Source organism: Cherax quadricarinatus, chromosome 3, assembly GCF_038502225.1.
Source record: "Cherax quadricarinatus isolate ZL_2023a chromosome 3, ASM3850222v1, whole genome shotgun sequence".
NCBI classification, from domain to species: domain Eukaryota; kingdom Metazoa; phylum Arthropoda; class Malacostraca; order Decapoda; family Parastacidae; genus Cherax; species Cherax quadricarinatus.
Window position 1 is genome coordinate 24,160,648 of NC_091294.1, and position 24,195 is coordinate 24,184,842.

General features: G+C 44.2%; 1 protein-coding gene across 1 annotated transcript in view; it reads right to left on the bottom strand.

Moving 5' to 3' along the window:
* LOC128684080 (acetylcholine receptor subunit alpha-like) overlaps window positions 1-23,924 on the bottom strand; it is a 1,252,714-nt gene extending 1,228,790 nt beyond the window's left edge. Inside the window, exon 1 of the mRNA XM_070090806.1 lies at window positions 22,257-23,924. Within this exon, the coding sequence (XP_069946907.1) occupies window positions 22,257-22,841 (585 nt within the window). The 5' untranslated portion in view covers window positions 22,842-23,924. The remainder of the gene's footprint in view (window positions 1-22,256) is intronic.
* Between the last annotated feature and the right edge of the window lie 271 nt (window positions 23,925-24,195).

A 24,195-nucleotide genomic window follows, 5' to 3' on the forward strand; every position in this document is an offset into this window, starting at 1 on the left:
CTCTCTACAATGATGCACCTGAGTGTCCCTCAACCATGATACACTTGAATGTCTCTCTACAATGATGCACCTCAGTGTCTCTCGAATGTCTCTCTACAATGATGCACCTCAGTGTCTCTCTACCATGATGCACCTGAGTGTTTCTCTACCATGATGCACCTGAGTGTTTCTCTACCATGATGCACCTGAGTGTTTCTCTACCATGATGCACCTGAGTCTTTCTCTACCATGATGCACCTGAGTTTTTCTCTACCATGATGCACCTGAGTCTTTCTCTACCATGATGCGCCTGAGTGTTTCTCTACCATGATGCACCTGAGTGTTTCTCTACCATGATACCCCTGAGTGTCTGCCATGGTGCACCTGAGTGTCTCTCAACCATGATGCACCTGAGTGTCTCACTAACATGATACACCTGAGTGTTTCTCTATCATGATGTACATGAGTGTCTCACTAACATGATACACCTGAGTGTTTCTCTATCATGATGTACATGAGTGTCTCACTAACATGATACACCTGAGTGTTTCTCTATCATGATGCACAGGAGTGTTTCTCTACCATCATACACCTGAGTGTTTCTCTACCATGATGCACCTGAGTGTTTCTCTACAATGATGCACCTGAGTATTTCTCTACCATGATACACCTGAGTGTTTCTCTACCATGATGCACCTGAGTGTTTCTCTACCATGATACACCTGAGTGTTTCTCTACCATGATGCACCTGAGTGTTTCTCTACCATGATGCACCTGAGTGTCTCTCTACCATGATGCACCTGAGTGTTCCTCTACCATGATACACCTGAGTGTTTCTCTACAATGATGCGACTGAGCGTTTCTCTACCATGATGCACCTGAGTGTTTCTCTACCATCATACACCTGAGTGTTTCTCTACCATGATGCACCTGAGTGTTTCTCTACCATGATGCACCTGAGTGTTTCTCTACCATGATGCACCTGAGTGTTTCTCTACCATGATACACCTGAGTGTCTCTCTACCATCATACACCTGAGTGTTTCTCTACCATGATGCACCTGAGTGTTTCTCTACCATGATACACCTAAATGTATCTCTCCAATGATGCACCTCAGTGCCTCTCTACAATGATGCACCTGAGTGTCCCTCAACCATGATACACTTGAATGTCTCTCTACAATGATGCACCTCAGTGTCTCTCTACCATGATGCACCTGAGTGTTTCTCTACCATGATGCACCTGAGTGTTTCTCTACCATGATGCACCTGAGTGTTTCTCTACCATGATGCACCTGAGTTTTTCTCTACCATGATGCACCTGAGTCTTTCTCTACCATGATGCGCTGAGTGTTTCTCTACCATGATGCACCTGAGTGTTTCTCTACCATGATACCCCTGAGTGTCTGCCATGGTGCACCTGAGTGTCTCTCAACCATGATGCACCTGAGTGTCTCACTAACATGATACACCTGAGTGTTTCTCTATCATGATGTACATGAGTGTCTCACTAACATGATACACCTGAGTGTTTCTCTATCATGATGCACCTGAGTGTCTCTCTACAATGATGCACCTGAGTGTCTCTCTGTCATGATACTCCTGTGTGTCTCTCTATTATGATGCACCTGAGTGTCTCTCAACCATGATGTACATGAGTGTCTCACTAACATGATACACCTGAGTGTTTCTCTATCATGATGCACCTGAGTGTCTCTCTACCATGATGCACCTGAGTGCCTCTCTGCCATGATGCACCTGAGTGTCTCTCTGCCATGATGCACCTGAGTGTCTCTCACCCATGATGCACCTGAGTGTCTCACTAACATGATACACCTGAGTGTTTCTCTATCATGATGCACCTGAGTGTCTCTCTACCATGATGCACCTGAGTGTCTCTGTGCCATTATGCACCTGAGTGTCTCTCTGCCATGATGCACCTGAGTGTCTCTCACCCATGATGCACCTGAGTGTCTCACTAACATGATACACCTGAGTGTTTCTCTATCATGATGCACTTGAGTGTCTCTCTACCATGATGCACCTGAGTGTCTCTCTGCCATGATGCACCTGAGTGTCTCTCTGCCATGATGCACCTGAGTGTCTCTCACCCATGATGCACCTGAGTGTCTCACTAACATGATACACCTGAGTGTTTCTCTATCATAATGCACCTGAGTGTCTCTCTACCATGATGCACCTGAGTGTCTCTCTGCCATGATGCACCTGAGTGTCTCTCTGCCATGATGCACCTGAGTGTCACCCATGATGCACCTGAGTGTCTCTCAAACATGATAGAGCTGAGTGGCTCTCTTACATGATACACCTGAGTGTCTCTCAACCATGATGCACCTGAGTCTCTCTAACATGATGCACCTGAGTGTCTCTCAACCATAATGCATCTGAGTGTCTCTCTAACATGATGCACCTGAGTATCTCTCTAACATGATGCACCTGAGTGTTTCTCTACCATGATGCACCTGAGTGTTTCTCTACAATGCTGCACCTGAGTGTTTCTCTACCATGATACACCTGAGTGTTTCTCTACAATGATGCACCTGAGTGTTTTTCTACCATGATGCACCTGAGTGTTTCTCTACCATGATGCATCTGAGTGTTTCTCTACCATGATGCACCTGAGTGTTTCTCTACCATGATGCACCTGAGCGTTTCTCTACCATGATGCACCTGAGTGTTTCTCTACCATGATGCACCTGAGTCTTTCTCTACCATGATGCACCTGAGTCTTTCTCTACCATGATGCACCTGAGTCTTTCTCTACCATGATGCACCTGAGTCTTTCTCTACCATGATGCACCTGAGTGTTTCTCTACAATGATGCACCTGAGTGTTTCTCTACCATCATACACCTGAGTGTTTCTCTACCATGATGCACCTGAGTGTTTCTCTACCATGATGCACCTGAGTGTTTCTCTACCATGATGCACCTGAGTGTTTCTCTACCATGATACACCTGAGTGTCTCTCTACCATCATACACCTGAGTGTTTCTCTACCATGATGCACCTGAGTGTTTCTCTACCATGATGCACCTCAGTGTCTCTCTACAATGATGCACCTGAGTGTCCCTCAACCATGATACACTTGAATGTCTCTCTACAATGATGCACCTCAGTGTCTCTCTACCATGATGCACCTGAGTGTTTCTCTACCATGATACACCTGAATGTATCTCTACAATGATGCACCTGAATGTATCTCTACAATGATGCACCTGAATGTATCTCTACAATGATGCACCTGAGTGTCTATCTACAATGATGCACCTGAGTGTCTCTCAACCACGATACACCTGAATGTCTCTCTACCATGATACACCTGAGTGTCTGTATAATGATGTACCTGAGGGTTTCTCTACCATGATGTATCTGAGTGTCTCTCTACCACGATGTACCTGAGCAGTTCTCTACCATGATACCCCTGAGTGTCTGCCATGGTGCACCTGAGTGTCTCTCAACCATGATGCACCTGAGTGTCTCTCAACCATGATGCACCTGAGTGTCTACCATGATACTCCTGTGTGTCTCTCTACTATGATGCACCTGAGTGTCTCTCAACCATGATGTACCTGAGTGTCTCACTAACATGATACACCTGAGTGTTTCTCTATCATGATGCACCTGAGTGTCTCTCTACCATGATGCACCTGAGTGTCTCTCTGCCATGATGCACCTGAGTGTCTCTCTGCCATGATGCACCTGAGTGTCTCTCAACCATGATGCACCTGAGTGTCTCTCAACCATGATGCACCTGAGTATCTCTCAAACATGATACAGCTGAGTGTCTCTCTTACATGATACACCTGAGTGTCTCTCAACCATGATGTACCTGAGTGTTCCTCTACCATGATACACCTGAGTGTTTCTCTACAATGATGCGACTGAGCGTTTCTCTACCATGATGCACCTGAGTGTTTCTCTACCATCATACACCTGAGTGTTTCTCTACCATGATGCACCTGAGTGTTTCTCTACCATGATGCACCTGAGTGTTTCTCTACCATGATACACCTGAGTGTTTCTCTACCATGATACACCTGAGTGTCTCTCTACCATCATACACCTGAGTGTTTCTCTACCATGATGCACCTGAGTGTTTCTCTACCATGATACACCTAAATGTATCTCTCCAATGATGCACCTCAGTGCCTCTCTACAATGATGCACCTGAGTGTCCCTCAACCATGATACACTTGAATGTCTCTCTACAATGATGCACCTCAGTGTCTCTCGAATGTCTCTCTACAATGATGCACCTCAGTGTCTCTCTACCATGATGCACCTGAGTGTTTCTCTACCATGATGCACCTGAGTGTTTCTCTACCATGATGCACCTGAGTGTTTCTCTACCATGATGCACCTGAGTTTTTCTCTACCATGATGCACCTGAGTCTTTCTCTACCATGATGCGCTGAGTGTTTCTCTACCATGATGCACCTGAGTGTTTCTCTACCATGATACCCCTGAGTGTCTGCCATGGTGCACCTGAGTGTCTCTCAACCATGATGCACCTGAGTGTCTCACTAACATGATACACCTGAGTGTTTCTCTATCATGATGTACATGAGTGTCTCACTAACATGATACACCTGAGTGTTTCTCTATCATGATGCACCTGAGTGTCTCTCTACAATGATGCACCTGAGTGTCTCTCTGTCATGATACTCCTGTGTGTCTCTCTATTATGATGCACCTGAGTGTCTCTCAACCATGATGTACATGAGTGTCTCACTAACATGATACACCTGAGTGTTTCTCTATCATGATGCACCTGAGTGTCTCTCTACCATGATGCACCTGAGTGCCTCTCTGCCATGATGCACCTGAGTGTCTCTCTGCCATGATGCACCTGAGTGTCTCTCACCCATGATGCACCTGAGTGTCTCACTAACATGATACACCTGAGTGTTTCTCTATCATGATGCACCTGAGTGTCTCTCTACCATGATGCACCTGAGTGTCTCTGTGCCATTATGCACCTGAGTGTCTCTCTGCCATGATGCACCTGAGTGTCTCTCACCCATGATGCACCTGAGTGTCTCACTAACATGATACACCTGAGTGTTTCTCTATCATGATGCACTTGAGTGTCTCTCTACCATGATGCACCTGAGTGTCTCTCTGCCATGATGCACCTGAGTGTCTCTCTGCCATGATGCACCTGAGTGTCTCTCACCCATGATGCACCTGAGTGTCTCACTAACATGATACACCTGAGTGTTTCTCTATCATAATGCACCTGAGTGTCTCTCTACCATGATGCACCTGAGTGTCTCTCTGCCATGATGCACCTGAGTGTCTCTCTGCCATGATGCACCTGAGTGTCACCCATGATGCACCTGAGTGTCTCTCAAACATGATAGAGCTGAGTGGCTCTCTTACATGATACACCTGAGTGTCTCTCAACCATGATGCACCTGAGTCTCTCTAACATGATGCACCTGAGTGTCTCTCAACCATAATGCATCTGAGTGTCTCTCTAACATGATGCACCTGAGTATCTCTCTAACATGATGCACCTGAGTGTTTCTCTACCATGATGCACCTGAGTGTTTCTCTACAATGCTGCACCTGAGTGTTTCTCTACCATGATACACCTGAGTGTTTCTCTACAATGATGCACCTGAGTGTTTTTCTACCATGATGCACCTGAGTGTTTCTCTACCATGATGCATCTGAGTGTTTCTCTACCATGATGCACCTGAGTGTTTCTCTACCATGATGCACCTGAGCGTTTCTCTACCATGATGCACCTGAGTGTTTCTCTACCATGATGCACCTGAGTCTTTCTCTACCATGATGCACCTGAGTCTTTCTCTACCATGATGCACCTGAGTCTTTCTCTACCATGATGCACCTGAGTCTTTCTCTACCATGATGCACCTGAGTGTTTCTCTACAATGATGCACCTGAGTGTTTCTCTACCATCATACACCTGAGTGTTTCTCTACCATGATGCACCTGAGTGTTTCTCTACCATGATGCACCTGAGTGTTTCTCTACCATGATGCACCTGAGTGTTTCTCTACCATGATACACCTGAGTGTCTCTCTACCATCATACACCTGAGTGTTTCTCTACCATGATGCACCTGAGTGTTTCTCTACCATGATGCACCTCAGTGTCTCTCTACAATGATGCACCTGAGTGTCCCTCAACCATGATACACTTGAATGTCTCTCTACAATGATGCACCTCAGTGTCTCTCTACCATGATGCACCTGAGTGTTTCTCTACCATGATACACCTGAATGTATCTCTACAATGATGCACCTGAATGTATCTCTACAATGATGCACCTGAATGTATCTCTACAATGATGCACCTGAGTGTCTATCTACAATGATGCACCTGAGTGTCTCTCAACCACGATACACCTGAATGTCTCTCTACCATGATACACCTGAGTGTCTGTATAATGATGTACCTGAGGGTTTCTCTACCATGATGTATCTGAGTGTCTCTCTACCACGATGTACCTGAGCAGTTCTCTACCATGATACCCCTGAGTGTCTGCCATGGTGCACCTGAGTGTCTCTCAACCATGATGCACCTGAGTGTCTCTCAACCATGATGCACCTGAGTGTCTACCATGATACTCCTGTGTGTCTCTCTACTATGATGCACCTGAGTGTCTCTCAACCATGATGTACCTGAGTGTCTCACTAACATGATACACCTGAGTGTTTCTCTATCATGATGCACCTGAGTGTCTCTCTACCATGATGCACCTGAGTGTCTCTCTGCCATGATGCACCTGAGTGTCTCTCTGCCATGATGCACCTGAGTGTCTCTCAACCATGATGCACCTGAGTGTCTCTCAACCATGATGCACCTGAGTATCTCTCAAACATGATACAGCTGAGTGTCTCTCTTACATGATACACCTGAGTGTCTCTCAACCATGATGTACCTGAGTGTCTCTCAACCATGATGCACCTAAGTGTCTCTCTAACATGATGCACCTGAGTGTCTCTCAACCATAATGCATCTGAATGTCTATCTAACATGATCCACCTGAGTATCTCTCTAACATGATGCACCTGAGTGTCTCTCTAACATGATGCACCTGAGTGTCTCTCTAACATGATACACCTGAGTGTCTCTCTAACGTGATGCACCTGAGTGTCCCTCTAACATGATACACCTGAGTGTCTCTCTAACATGATACACCTGAGTGTCTCTCTAACATGATGCACCTGAGTGTCTCTCTAACATGATGCACCTGAGTGTTTCTCTACCATGATGCACCTGATTGTCTCTCTACCATGATGCACCTGAGTGTCTCTACTATGATACACCTGAGTGTCTCACTACCGTGATATGTCAGTAGAGTTACTGTGTACTTGGGTAGTATACTTAGATAATCCCAGCTACTTTACATGTAGGCTCCCTAACTTGTAATGTCACGAGACCCCCTCACATGTGAGCCATAAGCCACAGCCTTCATCCTCTGTCTCTCTCGGTAGCCTTAGACTCAACGGCAAGCTCCTAGCTCAGAAGACCGATAGCAAGCACAGTGCAGTCGCATTTGTTAGTTGTGTCCTTACAAAGGCTGAACGTAATTATACAGCAACTGAGCAAGAAGCCTTTGCAATAGTATGGTGTTTAAAGCACTTCCGAGACATTATATACCAGTCCCCTGATCATGTCTTGACAGATCATGCTCCACTGACTCTGCTATTCCAGAATAAACAACCTACTGGAAGATTAGCCAGATGGTCCTTGACCATCCAAGAGTTCAACCCAACCTTTGAACACTTGCCTGGTAAATCAAATGTAGTTCCAGATGCTTTATCGCGATATATTCAATTCAATTCAACTCAATTCAAGTCAAAGTTTATTCTCTATAAAGATTACAATGTTGAATTTACAGAATTTGGTTGTTGTGTGGTTTACATGTAGTTAAATAATGATTACAGAGTGTACCACTAGAACGCCTAGCATGGCTAGGCATTTCGGGCAGACTTAGTTTAATTCTTTATTTTAAAATATTACAAATTATGAGGTAAGTTGGTATTATGGCTAAGTGACTAAATACTAGTTTGTGAGTTTAGCAATGTGAATGCTTTCGTTTTGGCACAGTACATAGTTTCAGTATTGGAGTATCACAGGATTCATTATTTTAAGATTGAGATTAATATTTCTGTTTATGGTCAAATGGGTGAGTGAGTGTAAGTGTGAACCACCAGGTGGTATTCTTGTAGTTAGTTGATGGGGTTTATCAGGGAGATAAGATGTTTTCTAATGGTAGTTTTGAAGGTGATGAATGTGTCTGCAGTTCTAGAGTTCTCAGGTAGGGTGTTCCAGATTTTAGGGCCTTTGACATACATTGAATTTTTGTAAAGGTTTAGTCGGACATGGGGAATGTCGTAGAGATGTTTGTGTCTGGTGTTATGCCTGTGGGTTCTGTCACAACTATCAAAAAAGCGTTTTAGGTCAAGGTTGATATTGGAGTTTAAGGTCCTGTAGATGTAGATTGCACAGTAGTAAGTGTGGATGTACTGAACAGGGAGTAAGTTTAGATCTATGAAGAGTGGGGGGGGGGGGTGTTGCCAGGGATGGGATTTAGTGATTATTCTTACTGCAGCTTTTTGTTGGGTTATTATTGGCTTTAGGTGTGTTGCTGCAGTTGATCCCCAAGCACAAATAGCATAGGTGAGGTATGGATAAATAAGTGAGTGGTATAGTGTGAGAAGGGCATTTTGCGGCACGTAGTATGGTACCTTGGAGAGGATCTCAACCGTTTTGGATACTTTTTTGGTTATGTGTTGGATATGGGTGCTGAAATTCAGATTGTTGTCAAGGTATAGGCCTAGGAATTTGCCCTCATTATGCCTGGTAATTAGAGTGTAGTCGATCTTAATGTTAATTTGTGCATCTCCTGCTCTGCTACCAAACATAATATAGTAGGTTTTGTCAGTGTTAAGGGTAAGTTTATTGGCTGTCATCCAAGTCGATATTTTGATCAGTTCCTCATTAACAATGGTGTTGAGGGTGGCAAGATTAGGGTGAGAGATGACATAAGTCGTGTCGTCAGCAAAGAGAATGGGTTTCAGGTGTTGGGATACGTTTGGAAGATCATTGATGTATATGAGGAAGAGCAGGGGACCAAGGACACTTCCCTGCGGAACTCCAGTATCAAGTGGCCGTGTTGTTGATGCTGTGTCTTTAATGGTAACATACTGATACTTATTAGTAAGGTAAGATTTGAAATAAGCAAGCGCATGGCCTCTTATACCGTAATGGTCAAGTTTGTGGAGTAGGATGTCGTGGTCTACTGTGTCAAAAGCTTTTCTTAGGTCAATAAAAATTCCTAGTGGATATTCCTTATTTTCCAATGCTGTGTAAAGCAGATCTAGCATTTTTATGATTGCATCATTAGTGCTTTTATTTTTCCTGAATCCAAATTGGCAGGGGTTGAGTATGTTTTGTGTTGTTATAAATGAATATAGTCTCCTGTGCACGAGTTTCTCAAAGATTTTGGATAGCAATGGTAAGTTTGATATTGGCCTATAGTTGTTTAAGTCTGTAGGGTCACCATCTTTATGTATTGGTGTAACCCTTGCCATCTTGAATAGTTTCGGGAAGGTGCTAGTTTCTAGTGACTTGTTAAAAAGTAATGAAATAGCATGCGAAAGGATATGGGCCGCTCGCTTGTACAGTAATGGTGGGACATTAGACAGATTCCCTGAGTTATTTTTAAGTGACTTTATAATCTCGGTGACTTCCGTGGGCTCAGTTGGTGCAAGATAGAAGAAATTTGGGAAATTCCCATCCAGGCAGTCCCTGGCATGGGCATTGGTATGTGGGATTTTATTGGCGAGATTAAATCCTATGATAGGGGCTTCTTGCAGTTCTTGATGAACACAGAGTTCCATGAGTCTGGCCCTGGGGCAGAGTGCATGGGCATGTCATTTATCGCCTTTTCGAAGTCATTTGGCGTCAGGATAACATCGGATAGGCTTGTGTTAATCAAATTTTGTGGCTCTCTCATAAAAAATTCATTTTGATCTTCGACTCTCAGTCTGGTTAGCGGCTTGCTAAAAACTGAGTCATATTTGGGACTTGAGTAGCTCACTCATTTCCTTGCTGTCATCTGTGTAGGACCCATCTTGTTTAAGTAGGGGCCCAATACTGGACGTTGTTCTCGATTTTGATTTGGCATAGGAGAAGAAATACTTTGGGTTTCTTTCGATTTCATTTATGGCTTTTAGTTCTTCCCGCGATTCCTGACTCCTAAAGGATTCTTTTAGCTTAAGTTCGATGCTTGCTATTTCTCTGACAGAAACCCAAAGTATTTCTTCTCCTATGCCAAATCAAAATCGAGAACAACGTCCAGTATTGGGCCCCTACTTAAACATGATGGGTCCTACACAGATGACAGCAAGGAAATGAGTGAGCTACTCAAGTCCCAAATATGACTCAGTTTTTAGCAAGCCGCTAACCAGACTGAGAGTCGAAGATCAAAATTAATTTTTTATGAGAGAGCCACAAAATTTGATTAACACAAGCCTATCCGATGTTATCCTGACGCCAAATGACTTCGAACAGGCGATAAATGACATGCCCATGCACTCTGCCCCAGGGCCAGACTCATGGAACTCTGTGTTCATCAAGAACTGCAAGAAGCCCCTATCACGAGCCTTTTCCATCCTATGGAGAGGGAGCATGGACACGGGGGTCGTCCCTCAGTTACTAAAAACAACAGACATAGCCCCACTCCACAAAGGGGGCAGTAAAGCAACAGCAAAGAACTACAGACCAATAGCACTAACATCCCATATCATAAAATCTTTGAAAGGGTCCTAAGAAGCAAGATCACCACCCATCTAGAAACCCATCAGTTACACAACCCAGGGCAACATGGGTTTAGAACAGGTCGCTCCTGTCTGTCTCAACTACTGGATCACTACGACAAGGTCCTAAATGCACTAGAAGACAAAAAGAATGCAGATGTAATATATACAGACTTTGCAAAAGCCTTCGACAAGTGTGACCATGGCGTAATAGCGCACAAAATGCGCGCTAAAGGAATAACAGGAAAAGTCGGTCGATGGATCTATAATTTCCTCACTAACAGAACACAGAGAGTAGTCGTCAACAGAGTAAAGTCCGAGGCAGCTACGGTGAAAAGCTCTGTTCCTCAAGGCACAGTACTAGCTCCCATCTTGTTCCTCATCCTCATATCCGACATAGACAAGGATGTCAGCCACAGCACCGTGTCTTCCTTTGCAGATGACACCCGAATCTGCATGACAGTGTCTTCCATTGCAGACACTGCAAGGCTCCAGGCGGACATCAACCAAATCTTTCAGTGGGCTGCAGAAAACAATATGAAGTTCAACGATGAGAAATTTCAATTACTCAGATATGGTAAACATGAGGAAATTAAATCTTCATCAGAGTACAAAACAAATTCTGGCCACAAAATAGAGCGAAACACCAACGTCAAAGACCTGGGAGTGATTATGTCGGAGGATCTCACCTTCAAGGACCATAACATTGTATCAATCGCATCTGCTAGAAAAATGACAGGATGGATAATGAGAACCTTCAAAACTAGGGAGGCCAAGCCCATGATGACACTCTTCAGGTCACTTGTTCTATCTAGGCTGGAATATTGCTGCACTCTAACAGCACCTTTCAAGGCAGGTGAAATTGCCGACCTAGAAAATGTACAGAGAACTTTCACGGCGCGCATAACGGAGATAAAACACCTCAATTACTGGGAGCGCTTGAGGTTTCTAAACCTGTATTCCCTGGAACGCAGGAGGGAGAGATACATGATTATATACACCTGGAAAATCCTAGAGGGACTAGTACCGAACTTGCACACGAAAATCACTCACTACGAAAGCAAAAGACTTGGCAGACGATGCACCATCCCCCCAATGAAAATCAGGGGTGTCACTAGCACGTTAAGAGACCATACAATAAGTGTCAGGGGCCCGAGACTGTTCAACTGCCTCCCAGCACACATAAGGGGGATTACCAACAGACCCCTGGCAGTCTTCAAGCTGGCACTGGACAAGCACCTAAAGTCAGTTCCTGATCAGCCGGGCTGTGGCTCGTACGTTGGTTTGCGTGCAGCCAGCAGCAACAGCCTGGTTGATCAGGCGCTGATCCACCAGGAGGCCTGGTCACAGACCGGGCCGCGGGGGCGTTGACCCCCGAAACTCTCTCCAGGTAAACTCCAGGTATGGTTGAGAAGAAGTCGTTTATCTTGTTAGCTGTGTCAGTGGGATGTAGTGGTGTTTCATGAGGTTTAGTTAGGACAATATTCTTGGTTTTTTTCAGTTTGTGGGTCCCTAGAATCTGAGAGAGTGTTTTCCAGGTATTTTTTATATCTCCTCTAGTGTCTGTGAATCTACTGGAGTAGTATAGTTGTTTGGCTTTCTTTATTACTTTGGTGAGAACTGATGAATAGTGTTTAAGAATATCTTTGTGTATTAAGCCCTGTCTATATTGCTTTTCATATTGGTGTTTCTTGTCAATGGATTTCAGAATTGTGCTGGTTAGCCATGGGCAACCAAGCCATTTGTTTGTGATCTGTTTCGTTTTTATAGGACAATATTTGTTGTATAGTCTAAGTAATTTGTTAAGAAAAATGTCTGTCCAGTCATCAATACCATTGGCCTTGGAGAATTCTGTAGGGCAGTCAACAATCTCTAGGTCAGCTGTGAACTTCCTTATTGAGGCCTCGTCATGGAGTCTAAATGAGACTTTGTTGTATTCAAGTGGTGGTTTACTAATGTTTGTCAGGAGGAAGGTAGGGTAGTGGTCTGTAGTGCTATCTGTGATTATCCCTGATTTAAGGGGGGCTAGTATATTTGTCCATATGTGGTCTATTATGGTTGCACTTGTCTCAGTGAGCCTGGTTGGTTTAGTTATTGTTGGTATGAGAAGTGTGTTGTTCATATTGTTGATGAAATCAGTTACAGGCTGATCATCTAGTAAGCCATGGTTGATGTTGAAGTCTCCAGCTAAGAGAAGGTGGTGCTTATTCATTTGTCTGTTTGTTATTAGTGACTTTAATTTCTCACTGAAATTTGGGATGTTTGTGTGAGGTATCCGGTAAATGGCACCAATAGTTATAGGTGTCTTAAGGTTTTTTACAGTAAAATTAGCAAAAATGTATTCCCCATATTCATCACTAAAGCAAGTGGTGCTAATACAAGATAATTGGTTAGAGTAATAGATTACAATACCACCCCCAACTTGGTTTGGTCTGCAGTTGTGAATTGCTGTGTATCCTGGTAGAGGGTAGATATCTATTGTGTCCTGCTTAAGCCAGGTCTCAGTAAGAATAATGCAGGAGAAGGGTGTCTTTAGTGATTCAAGGAGTGCCAGGAGGTCATCATAGTGTTTGCTTAAGGACCTGATGTTGTAGTTAAGTACTGATAGACTTTTAGCATTGTTTAGGATAGTGCTGGCTTGTGATGCTGTGTAATAAAGGCAGTTACTTTCCAATAGGTTTTGAGTGTCAGATTATGGAGGTTTAGATCAGGGTCAACGTGATCAATCATCTTCTAGGTTTAAATTATGGTTATTTATATCCTGAGTCGTGTGTTGAGTTCTAGTACTGATATCTGTAGTGGTGGGAAGTTTGGATAAGTATATAGCTAGAGTATTTTGGTCATATAGAGTATAGTCACTACTACACATAATGAAGTTGATGTTGTCTATGTGTTGTGCTGGAATGAACTAAAGTACAACTAGGTATAAACTAGTAATATAAAAATACAAATTTAAAATAGAACAAGACTCTCACTTGTAATTGCACTAAGGTCTAATATAATGACTTTTGTGGAGTCTATGTTTTGAGCTAGAATGAGCTATAGTACAACTAGATTTAATCTAATAATATAAAAATACAAATTAAAAATAGCACCAGTCTCTCACTAGTAATTGCACTATGGTCTAATATAATGAATTTGGTATTGACTATGTATTGAGCTACAATGAGCTATAGTACAACTGAGTTTAATCTAATAATATAAAAAAGGCACAAGACTCTCATTTGTAATTGCACTAAGGTCTTATATAAGTTGTTTACAAGAATTAGAGTATAACTAGATTTAAATTGACAGGATAAAATATACAAGTTAAGGTAGCAAAAGAATAATAATAAAAAAAATGATAAAAATAAAAATGGCAATGACTTGGTTATAATATGCTAGTAAGATGGTAGACAGGATAATATAAAAGTTGTAGTTGAAAATACTAGTTTAAAAAAGTATAGAATAAAATGGTCAATAAAAGAAGTTTACAATAAGTTTGATCAATATAGTTTAAAGCAAAATTGGGCAATAATAGGGATTTTAGAATAAAATTGGGCAATTGAGTATTTCTTAAAGTGAGGTAGAATTATTGAGGACAAGTTACGGCTAGTTTATAATAAAATAAGATGGAACAGTGATGCGGTAAGTTGTAAAAAAAGGAGATAGATTCTGTAGATATTAAACAAATTAAGACTATGAGGTAGAATGGTCGTTGAATACAACAATGACAATCAAAAGTAGTTGGGGTATTAGAATTTTAGGGGGGCACAAATTTATGACAATATAACACTAACTGTGGACTATGGGTATTATCTGCACTTGACTCTGATTCTGTTAGTCCAGCCTCACTTAGGAATGTTTTAAGGTCATGTTCTGTAGAGATGAAGTATCTCTTCCCAGTGGGTTGTTTCCTAACTGCGATTTTTCCATCCCTCACAAAGCACTGGTGGATTTTTTGGGCATAGCGTAATTTTCTTAGCCGATAAAGAAGGTTTTGTCTTGTTTTGGTAAGGCACTCATTGACGTAAACATCAGTTTTCATAGAAATAGATGTTTTTAGTAGGTTGTTTCTTTGTAGGCTAGTTTGGAATTTTAACAGCACTGTTTTTTTACCTGCTTGGTAGCCCATCAGTTTGCAATCCTTTAGGTCATCACTACGTATGTTAAGGCGAAGGTGGTCCTTGATAAGCTGTAGGGTGGTCTCCATGCAGGTCTCTTGGGTGACTGTGGCTGGGAGATGTTTGCTGTTAACTACAACAGCGTCAGATAGCTGCTGTTGGTCATTATGGTCTTGGAAGTTGGTTATGACATTGGCAAGTTGTTGGTCCACTCTTGATCTTTCCTCTGTAATGTTGGTAGTAAGTAGGGTGACTTGGTCTTTTAGAGTGTTGATGGTGTCTAGGGACTGGGTGTGGGTGTTGCTTTCTTGTTCCAGAGTGTCTAGTTTATGTTCAAGAGCAGTGATCTTGTTGAGATAATCTGCAATGCTAGCTTTTAGTTCCTGCATTTCTTGAGTTAGTTTGGTGATCGTTTGGTTCTGAATCATAAGGAGTTTAGCTATTTCTGGGTCGGTGATCTTCTTGACATCAAATACTGGGAAGGAGTTATCTTGGACTGTGGCGGCGGCCATGTTTGTTGTTGTCTGTCGTGTGTTGTGGTGATGCCGGTGGGTGATGAGGGTTGTGTCCTGGCTGGCAGTACCACAAGTTTTCCTCGTGTTATTACTGCTCTCACTTTTGATGTTAGGAGTCCTTAGCTGGTTACTGGATCTTCTTTTATTGCTCTGACCCTTGTCCATTGGCTGTGGCTTCGGGTGAATAATAGGCGATGGGTGAATGTTGTGGAGTATCACTTCAGTGGCAGCGGGGTAGGAGGTGGTAGTACGAGTCCTATTAGTTGGTAATTTGTGAACTTTTGGGTGATTTCTGCAGTTGATTTATATCATTCTGGGTATCCACACATGTTAGTGTTATGTGGGTCTTGATTAGGTCATCACTGGGCTGCTGGGAACCTCAGGTAGAAGTAAAAATAGAGGACAAGGTTCCTGTTGCTGCTGCCGCTGCCGCTGCAGATCCTCCATCTAGTGCCGAGGATGTATAGAATACTCAAAGAATAGATCCCATGTGGTCTAGTGTGATTGGATTTCTGCTACAGGAAGATCAAACTCTCTCATGACTTTGTCATGAACCAAGAGTTACCTTACCACACAGTCGAGCTGGGTACTCCTAGCAGAAGAGCATATCAGTTAGTAATTACACAGTCACTAGTGAATGTATCCTTATAGCTAGTTCATGGTGCACCAGAGGTTGAACACTCAGGTATGGATCATTCTGTAAAACAAGCCAGATTGAAATATTTTTGGCCTTATATGGCCACTGACATTTCTGAGTATGTTAAAAAATGTAGTGGTAATGTTAGTGGTCCTAATCCAATCCAGGTGGCCTGGTGGCTGGTGGCCTGGTGGCTGGTGGCCTGGTGGCTAAACCTCCCGCTTCACACACGCAGGGCCCAGGTTCGATTCCCGGCGGGTGGAAACATTTTGACACGTTTCCTTACACCTGTTGTCCTGTTCACCTAGCAACAAATAGGTACCTGAGTGTTAGTCGACTGGTGTGGGTGGCATCCTGGGGGACAAGATTGAGGACCCCAATGGAAATAAGTTAGACAGTCCTCGATGACGCACTGACTTTCTTGGGTTATCCTGGGTGGATAACCCTCCGGGGTTAAAAATCCGAACGAAATCTTATCTTATCTTACTAGCGAACCATGGGAAAGAGTTGCGATAGATCTGTTAATTAATTTCCAATGTTCCCTCCAGGGCAAGAAATATGTATGTGTTATGGTGGACCATTTCACCAGATGTTGTGAGTTAGTTCCTATTGCAGATAAGACTGCTCAGACAGTAGCTAAAGCATTGAAGGAACGTATAATCCGCAGGCATACTACTCCTAAGTCCCTAGTAACAGATAATGAAGGTGAATTTTGTAATGAGATTCTCGAAAAGTTGTGTACTTTCTAGGAGATCTCTAAATCGACCATTGTTCCTCGCCATCCTGTCAGTAAAGGTCCAGCAGAAAGAAAAAATAAGAAAGTACTCGATGAAGTTATACCTGATGTTCAGTGTGCCATAAATTCTGCTTACAATGCTTCTATAGGCGATACTCTACAATGTTTGTGTGGTGTAGATAAGCACTTAATATATGAGTTGTTATATTCTAATCCAAAACCAAATTACAATCCTAATGATTTCATAGCGACTCGTACCAGCTTACCTCAGAGTGGTTTTAGAAGAATCTGAGAAACTTCATAAATCAACAGCAGAATTTACAAGAGTCACTAACACTCGAGCAAAACCAAAATTAAAGTAGGTTAGAGAAATATGCTGACTAACTTTAATAAAGCATCCACAGTGCTTAAGCTCGATCAAGAGATTGTTGGTCAATATCGAGCAGTTGAACATGTCAGTGGCAATAAGTATAAAGTTCGAGAAATCAGTACTGGTCACTATAAAGAATCGCATTTAGATCATATGAAGTTGGTATGCGATGATGACGAGGTTCCTAACAACCAGACAAATGTGACAGATTTGGACAATACTAGACTCAGTACCCTCTACCTTTAACGACCAAAGAGACAAATAACCTGATTGTTGTTATTCCCTATGTACATGACAAGTAATGAGGAATCCTCGAGTTTCATTTGTAAATACCTATTTAGATCCTCCTCAACCATGGCATGTGTTAGCCGTTGCAACAGAGTTAGACTTCCCATGAGAAGATGACCACTCTGCATATGTAAATCTCGCCCTAGCAGAGTTGGGGTTAAATGTAAATAATCTCTATTGATAGATAATTTAGTCTAGAGAGTATTTCAACTGTGAGTTTACTATATCAACATACTGACATTCCAAAAAAAATTTTTAAGTGTTCACATTCTCTCCAAATTTTGAGAATTAACAGTAAAAGACTTGTGTGCACCAAGTCTGTCTTTCCTGTTAAATAGTTTTTTCTTTGTAAATATATTTCTTCAGCATCCATAGATCACATGAATACAGACTGATTGATCTTCTCTTTATCTTTGTTGATCTCTTTTGTTATTCTGTACCACCACTGATTCTATCATTTACAATGATTTGTGATATTTCATAATTTGTAATGCATTACAACCAGTTATCATCCTTATGTATAGTTCCCTATGTTCAACTGTTGTGTACACTGATATTGTATAGAATCAACCAAGAGCCAAAACGCCTACAGTCTATCCTGAGCATAAGTTAGCTGTATGCCAGGACACCATACGACAGTATTTCCGAGCTGTCAGTAGTGTTACTGTGTACTGTGTACTTAGGTAATCCCAGCTACTTTATAGATCGGCTCCCTTCTAGCTATGCCGACACGAGACCCATCACATGTGAGCCGTACGCCACAGCGTTCACCGCTAGGCTTAGACTTGACGGCAGGCTCCTGAGCTACTCCTCTAAACTCTTAATTATATGCCTTCAAGACATCCAACGTGCGTATTTCTTACTCCAATATCTCCTAACGAACCCACATGACGAAGGTACATAAACACACAAGGTACAGTAACTCAAGGTACAGTAAAACACAGGGTACAGTAACACCCAGGGTGCAGTAACACACAGGGTACAGTAACACACAGGATACAGTAACACACGAGGTACACTAACACACAAAGTACAGTAACACACATGGTACCGTAACACACAGGATACAGTAGCACACAAGGTACTGTGTAACACAAGGTACAGTAACACAAACTATAGTAACACAAGGTACAGTAGCACAAACTACAGTAACACAAGGTACAATAACACACAAGGTATAGTAACACAAGGGACAGTAACACACAAGGTAAAGTAACACAAGGCACAGTAACACACAAGGTATAGTAACACAAGGGACAGTAACACACAAGTTACAGTAACATAAGGTACAGTAACAAAGTACAGTAACACAAGGTACGGTGACACACAAATTACAGTAACACAAGGTACCTGGAGTTACAAGGTGCTGTAACACACAAGGCACAGAAAGACATAAGGTACAGTAATACACAAGGTATAGTAACTGAAGGTACAGTAACACAAAATACAGTAATACACAAGGTACAGTAATACACAAGGTGCAGTAATACACAAGGTGCAGTAACATGCAAGGTACAGAGATATATATGAGGCCTGGTCACAGACCGGGCCGCGGGGGCGTTGACCCCCGGAACTCTCTCGAGGTAAACAGTAACGCACAAGTAATATTAACAAGTAATAGTAACACACGAGGCGCAGTAACACACGAGGTACAGTAACGCACAAGGTACAGTAACACACAATGTGCAGAAAACACAAGGTACAGAAACACACAAAGGTACAGTAACACACAAGGTACAGTAACACAAGGTGCAGTAACACACCAGGTACATTAACACACATGGGCCAGTAACACACAAGGTACAGCATCATACAAGGTACAGTAACACACAAGGTACAGCATCATACAAGGTACAGTAACACACAAGGTACAGAAAAACACAAGGTGCAGAAACACACAAAGTACAGTAACACACAAGGTACAGTAACACAAGGTAAAGTAATATAAGGTACAGTAACACAAGGTACAGTAACATAAGGCAAACTTATGGTAGTTTTAAAGGTACAGTAACACACAAGGTATAGCAACATACAAGGTACAGTAACACAAGTAACAGTAACACACAACGCACAGTAACACAAGGTACAGTAACACACAAGACACAGCAACATACAAGGTACAGTAACACAAGTAACAGTAACACACAACGCACAGTAACACAAGGTACAGTAACACACAAGACACAGCAACATACAAGGTACAGTAACACAAGTAACAGTAACACACAACGCACAGTAACACAAGGTACAGTAACACACAAGACACAGCAACATACAAGGTACAGTAACACAAGTAACAGTAACACACAACGCACAGTAACACAAGGTACAGTAACACACAAGACACAGCAACATACAAGGTACAGTAACACAAGTAACAGTAACACACAACGCACAGTAACACAAGGTACAGTAATACACAAGACACAGCAACATACAAGGTACAGCAACACAAGTAACAGTAACACACAACGCACAGTAACACAAGGTACAGTAACACACAAGACACAGCAACATACAAGGTACAGTAACACAAAGTACAGTAGCACACAAGGAACAGTAACACTCAATGTACAGTTGGTGCACCCAACACAACAGGTGAACCCATGATGAAATTAAGACACATGTGCAACATCTGGGTATCTTTATTGTAGACGTTTCGCCATCCAGTGGCTTTATCAATACAAATTCCAGGACATAATTTGAAGACAGTAGAACTTATATACAGAAGATGAGGCAATCAGTCCCTCAGCCTTGGAGTTGGTGTGAAGAGCACCATAGTCGTGGAGATTCTGAAGCAGAAGCAAGGAGCCTGACGCTTATATACTAACGTCAGGTGGAAAGGGGGACGTGCAGCAGACGAGGGCATAGTCACTGGTAGGCGAGACATGTACATAACCTTCACGACTACGACAACTACTACTACAACTAACCCATCTCTTTGGGTAGGACCTACTTCCACTGGGGAATCCCGCCTACCAGTGACTATGCCCTCGTCTGCTACACGTCCCCCTTTCCACCTGACGTTAGTATATAAGCGTCAGGCGCCTTGCTTCTGCTTCAGAATCTCCACGACTATGGTGCTGTTCGCACCTACTCCAAGGTTGAGGGACTGATTACCTTATCTTCTGTACATAGTTCTCCTGTCTTCAAGTTATGTCCTAGAATTTGTATTGATAAAGCCACTGGATGGCGAAACGTCTACAATAAAGATACCAAGATGTTGCACATGTGTCTTAATTTCATCTTGTTGGTATTGTATACCATTCTCGTACAAGGTGCACCCATCACACAACAGGTGCACCCAAAACACAATAGGTGCACCCAGCACAACAAATGCACCCAACACACAACAGGTGCACCCATCACACAGTAGGTGAACCCAACACAACAGGTGCACCCATCACACAACAGGTGCGCCCAACACAACAAATGCACCCAACACAACAGGTGCACCCATCACACAACAGGTGCACCCAGCACAAAGCAGATGCACTCAACACAACAAGTGCACCCAAGACAACAGGTACACCCAAGACAGTAGGTGCACCCAACACACAACAGGTGCACCCAACACAACAGGTGTACCAAACACACAACAGGTGCACCCAACATAAGAGGTGCACGCAACACACAACAGGTGAACCCAACATAACAGGTGTACCGAACACAACAGGTGCACCCAACACACAACAGGTGCTGCCAACACAACAGGTGCACCCAACACAGCAGGTGCACCAAATACAACAGGTGCACCCAACACAACAGGTGCACCCAACACAACAGGTCCACCCAACACAACAGGTGCACCCAACACACAACAGGTGCACCCAACACAACAGGTGCACCCAACACAACAGGTGCACAAAATACACAACAGGTGCAACTAACACACAACAGATGCACCCAACACAACAGGTGCACCCAACATATAGCAGGTGCACTGGACATGGGTGCACAGGACGCACATGGGTGCACTGGACATAGGTGCACAGGACACACATGGGTGCACTGGACATGGGTGCACAGGACACACATGGGTGCACCTGACACGCAGATGCACCCAAAACAGCAGGTGAGACGTAGTTAGAAGCATGTGTGACCTAGTTAGAGGCAGGTGTGATCTAGTTAGAAGCAGGTGTGACTAGTTAGAGGCAGCTGTGACCTAGTTAGAGGCAGGTGTGACCTAGTTAGAGACAAGTGTGACCTAGTTACAGGCATGTGTGACCTAGTTAGAGGCAGGTTTGACGTAGTTTGAGGCAGGTGTGACCTATTTTGAGGCAGGTGTGACCTATTTTGAGGCAGTTGTGACCTAGTTAGAGGCAGATGGGACCTAGTTAGAGGCTTGTATGACCTATTTTTAGGCAGGTGTGACCTAGTTTGAGGTAGGTGTGATTTAGAGGCAGATGTGACCTATTTTGTGGCAAGTGTGACCTATTTTTGAGGCAGGTGTGACCTGTTTTGAGGCAGATGTGACCTATTTTGAGGTAGGTGTGACCTAGCTTATTATTATTATCACCAGCGTCATCATCACCATCGTAAGAAAGCGCTAAAACCGTGCGGGGTGATAAAGCACTCACTTGTTATCACTGGAAATGATCCATTTCTTTGGATCAAGAGCCCACCAGGAAAATAAGATTGCAGGGGGGTGACTAAAACCAAGGTACTGACCACATCAATAAGCTGTGAGAAATAAAGGTACTGACCACATCAATAAGCTGTGAGAAATAAAGGTACTGACCACGTCAATAAGCTGTGAGAAATAAAGGTACTGACCACGTCAATAAGCTGTGAGAAATAAAGGTACTGACCACGTCTATAAGCTGTGAGAGCTTGAGCTTGATACTGACGGTAAGTACGTCAGTGACGTTGACGACGGGGCGCACCAGCTTGTTGTAATTCGAGAGGAGGTCGTCGTAGAGACGCTTGGCGTCGGGGTTACCTCCCTCGGCCGGGGCCAGAGCACTGGCCAGCAGCAGGAAAGTGGCCAGCAGCAGCTTGTGTGAGCAGGAGGTGGACCACCGTGGTCCGCCCTCCGTCAGGGAGCTGCTGCTGCTGCGTCGTGGAAGCTCTTCTTCTGCTGCTGCTGCTGCTTCTGCTGTTGCTCCTTCTGCTGTCCACTGCTGAGCCAGGGTAAGGGGCACTTCCTTCTCACACATACCCGCTACATTCCTCTCGTGTCCTGCTCCTCCTCCTCTTCCTGCTGGTGTTCCCTGCCCCGTGGTGCTGCTCGAGCCTCCGAAAAAGGATGAGGAGGTGACGAGGCGGGAGGAGGGTGACCTGAGTCCCCGCCTGAGCACAAGTGACTTGCGAGGTACCCCGGGCGAACGGTGACCCCGGGTCAGGCCCGGGTCACCAGCACAGGCTGGTGTGGCCCACCTGGGCTGCCCTCTCATGATGCCAGCCACAGCTGCTACGTGGTCGGCGCCATGGCTGGAGGTGGCTGTGGCAGTGGGCGGCGGAGAGTGGGTGGGGGAGCCTCCTGGCCGCCTCCTGCCACCCTCTAGCTGAGGCTCCTGGTCAGCAGACCCGCTGGACCCCGAGTCAAGTCTAACAGTTCTCCTTTAGTTCGGCAGGCAGGCAGCAGGAACAGCAGAAGCAGAAGCAGGAGGAGGAAGAGCGGTGGCCCTATGCTGCAGGAGGGCCCCTGCAGCCTAGCCGGAGCACCATGGTCGCCACCTGCAGGCTGCTACACCCGCCGGTGCTCCACGACACCCACACCCCACACTACACCCGTCGCCCCTGCTCTCTCACTCTGCCCTGTGCGCGAGGCTGCTGCTGCAGGAGGCGCTGCAGGAGGCAGCAGAGGGGCGCCTGGGGCTGGGGCGGGCCCTGGCCTGCTAGTGGAGCAGAGAAGCCCCGGCAGGTGTTAGAGTAGAGAGCTCTGCTAGACACCCGTCCCAACACCAGCACTGCTACACCACCACTACCCTCCTACCTCACCCTCCCTCACTACCTCCCTCACTCGCGCCAGCGCACTCAACCTACCTACACCCTTCTCTCCCTCACACTTCCTCCCTCTTTCCACTCCCTCACTCAGCCTTCCTCTAGGTTCTCTCACTCGTCTGCCCTACCTACCTCTATCCCTCCCTCTCTCCTTCAACAAACCTCCATCACTCCCAACACATTCCTGGTCCCTAAATCTTCCTGCCTCTGTCCTCACCCTCTCGTCCCAATACATCACCTCCCTCCCTCCTTCCCTCCATCTCTTTCCCTCCCACCGTCAACACTAACAACAACAACACTGTAATACCTGCAAACCACTACTGTCTTCTTATCTTTATAGCATACGAAATTAACAGTTTGTGTTTGTGTGTGTGTATGATAGAGCCAGGAAGAGAGCCACCCTGATGGTGAGAGCCATGGGCGGAGGTGATGGTTTCTGGCATCACAGGCTGAGTGCCCGGAGGCAGAGACGAATCACCAGGGAGTGCCTTAGTAATCGGACACTTGTTTGTCCAACTCTCGTCCCTAAGAGCACAGACATACTGTAACCTCAGACTAACCTGAGAACAATCTTGGCTCAGTCGTCTCAGTCTTCCCTTTAAGCATTACCATTTTTTTAATGCACCAACCCTCCCTCACTGTGGTTGAGCGATTAAAAAAAAAGAGGAAACCCATTTACCCTCATTCATGCAATAGTTATCTTGCAAGAAGTGAGCTGGCACCACAGTTCAGGTGGCACTCTAAACTGTAACATCCCAACATGTTGGTAACATATCTTAAATAACATGGATCCTAACCAATGCC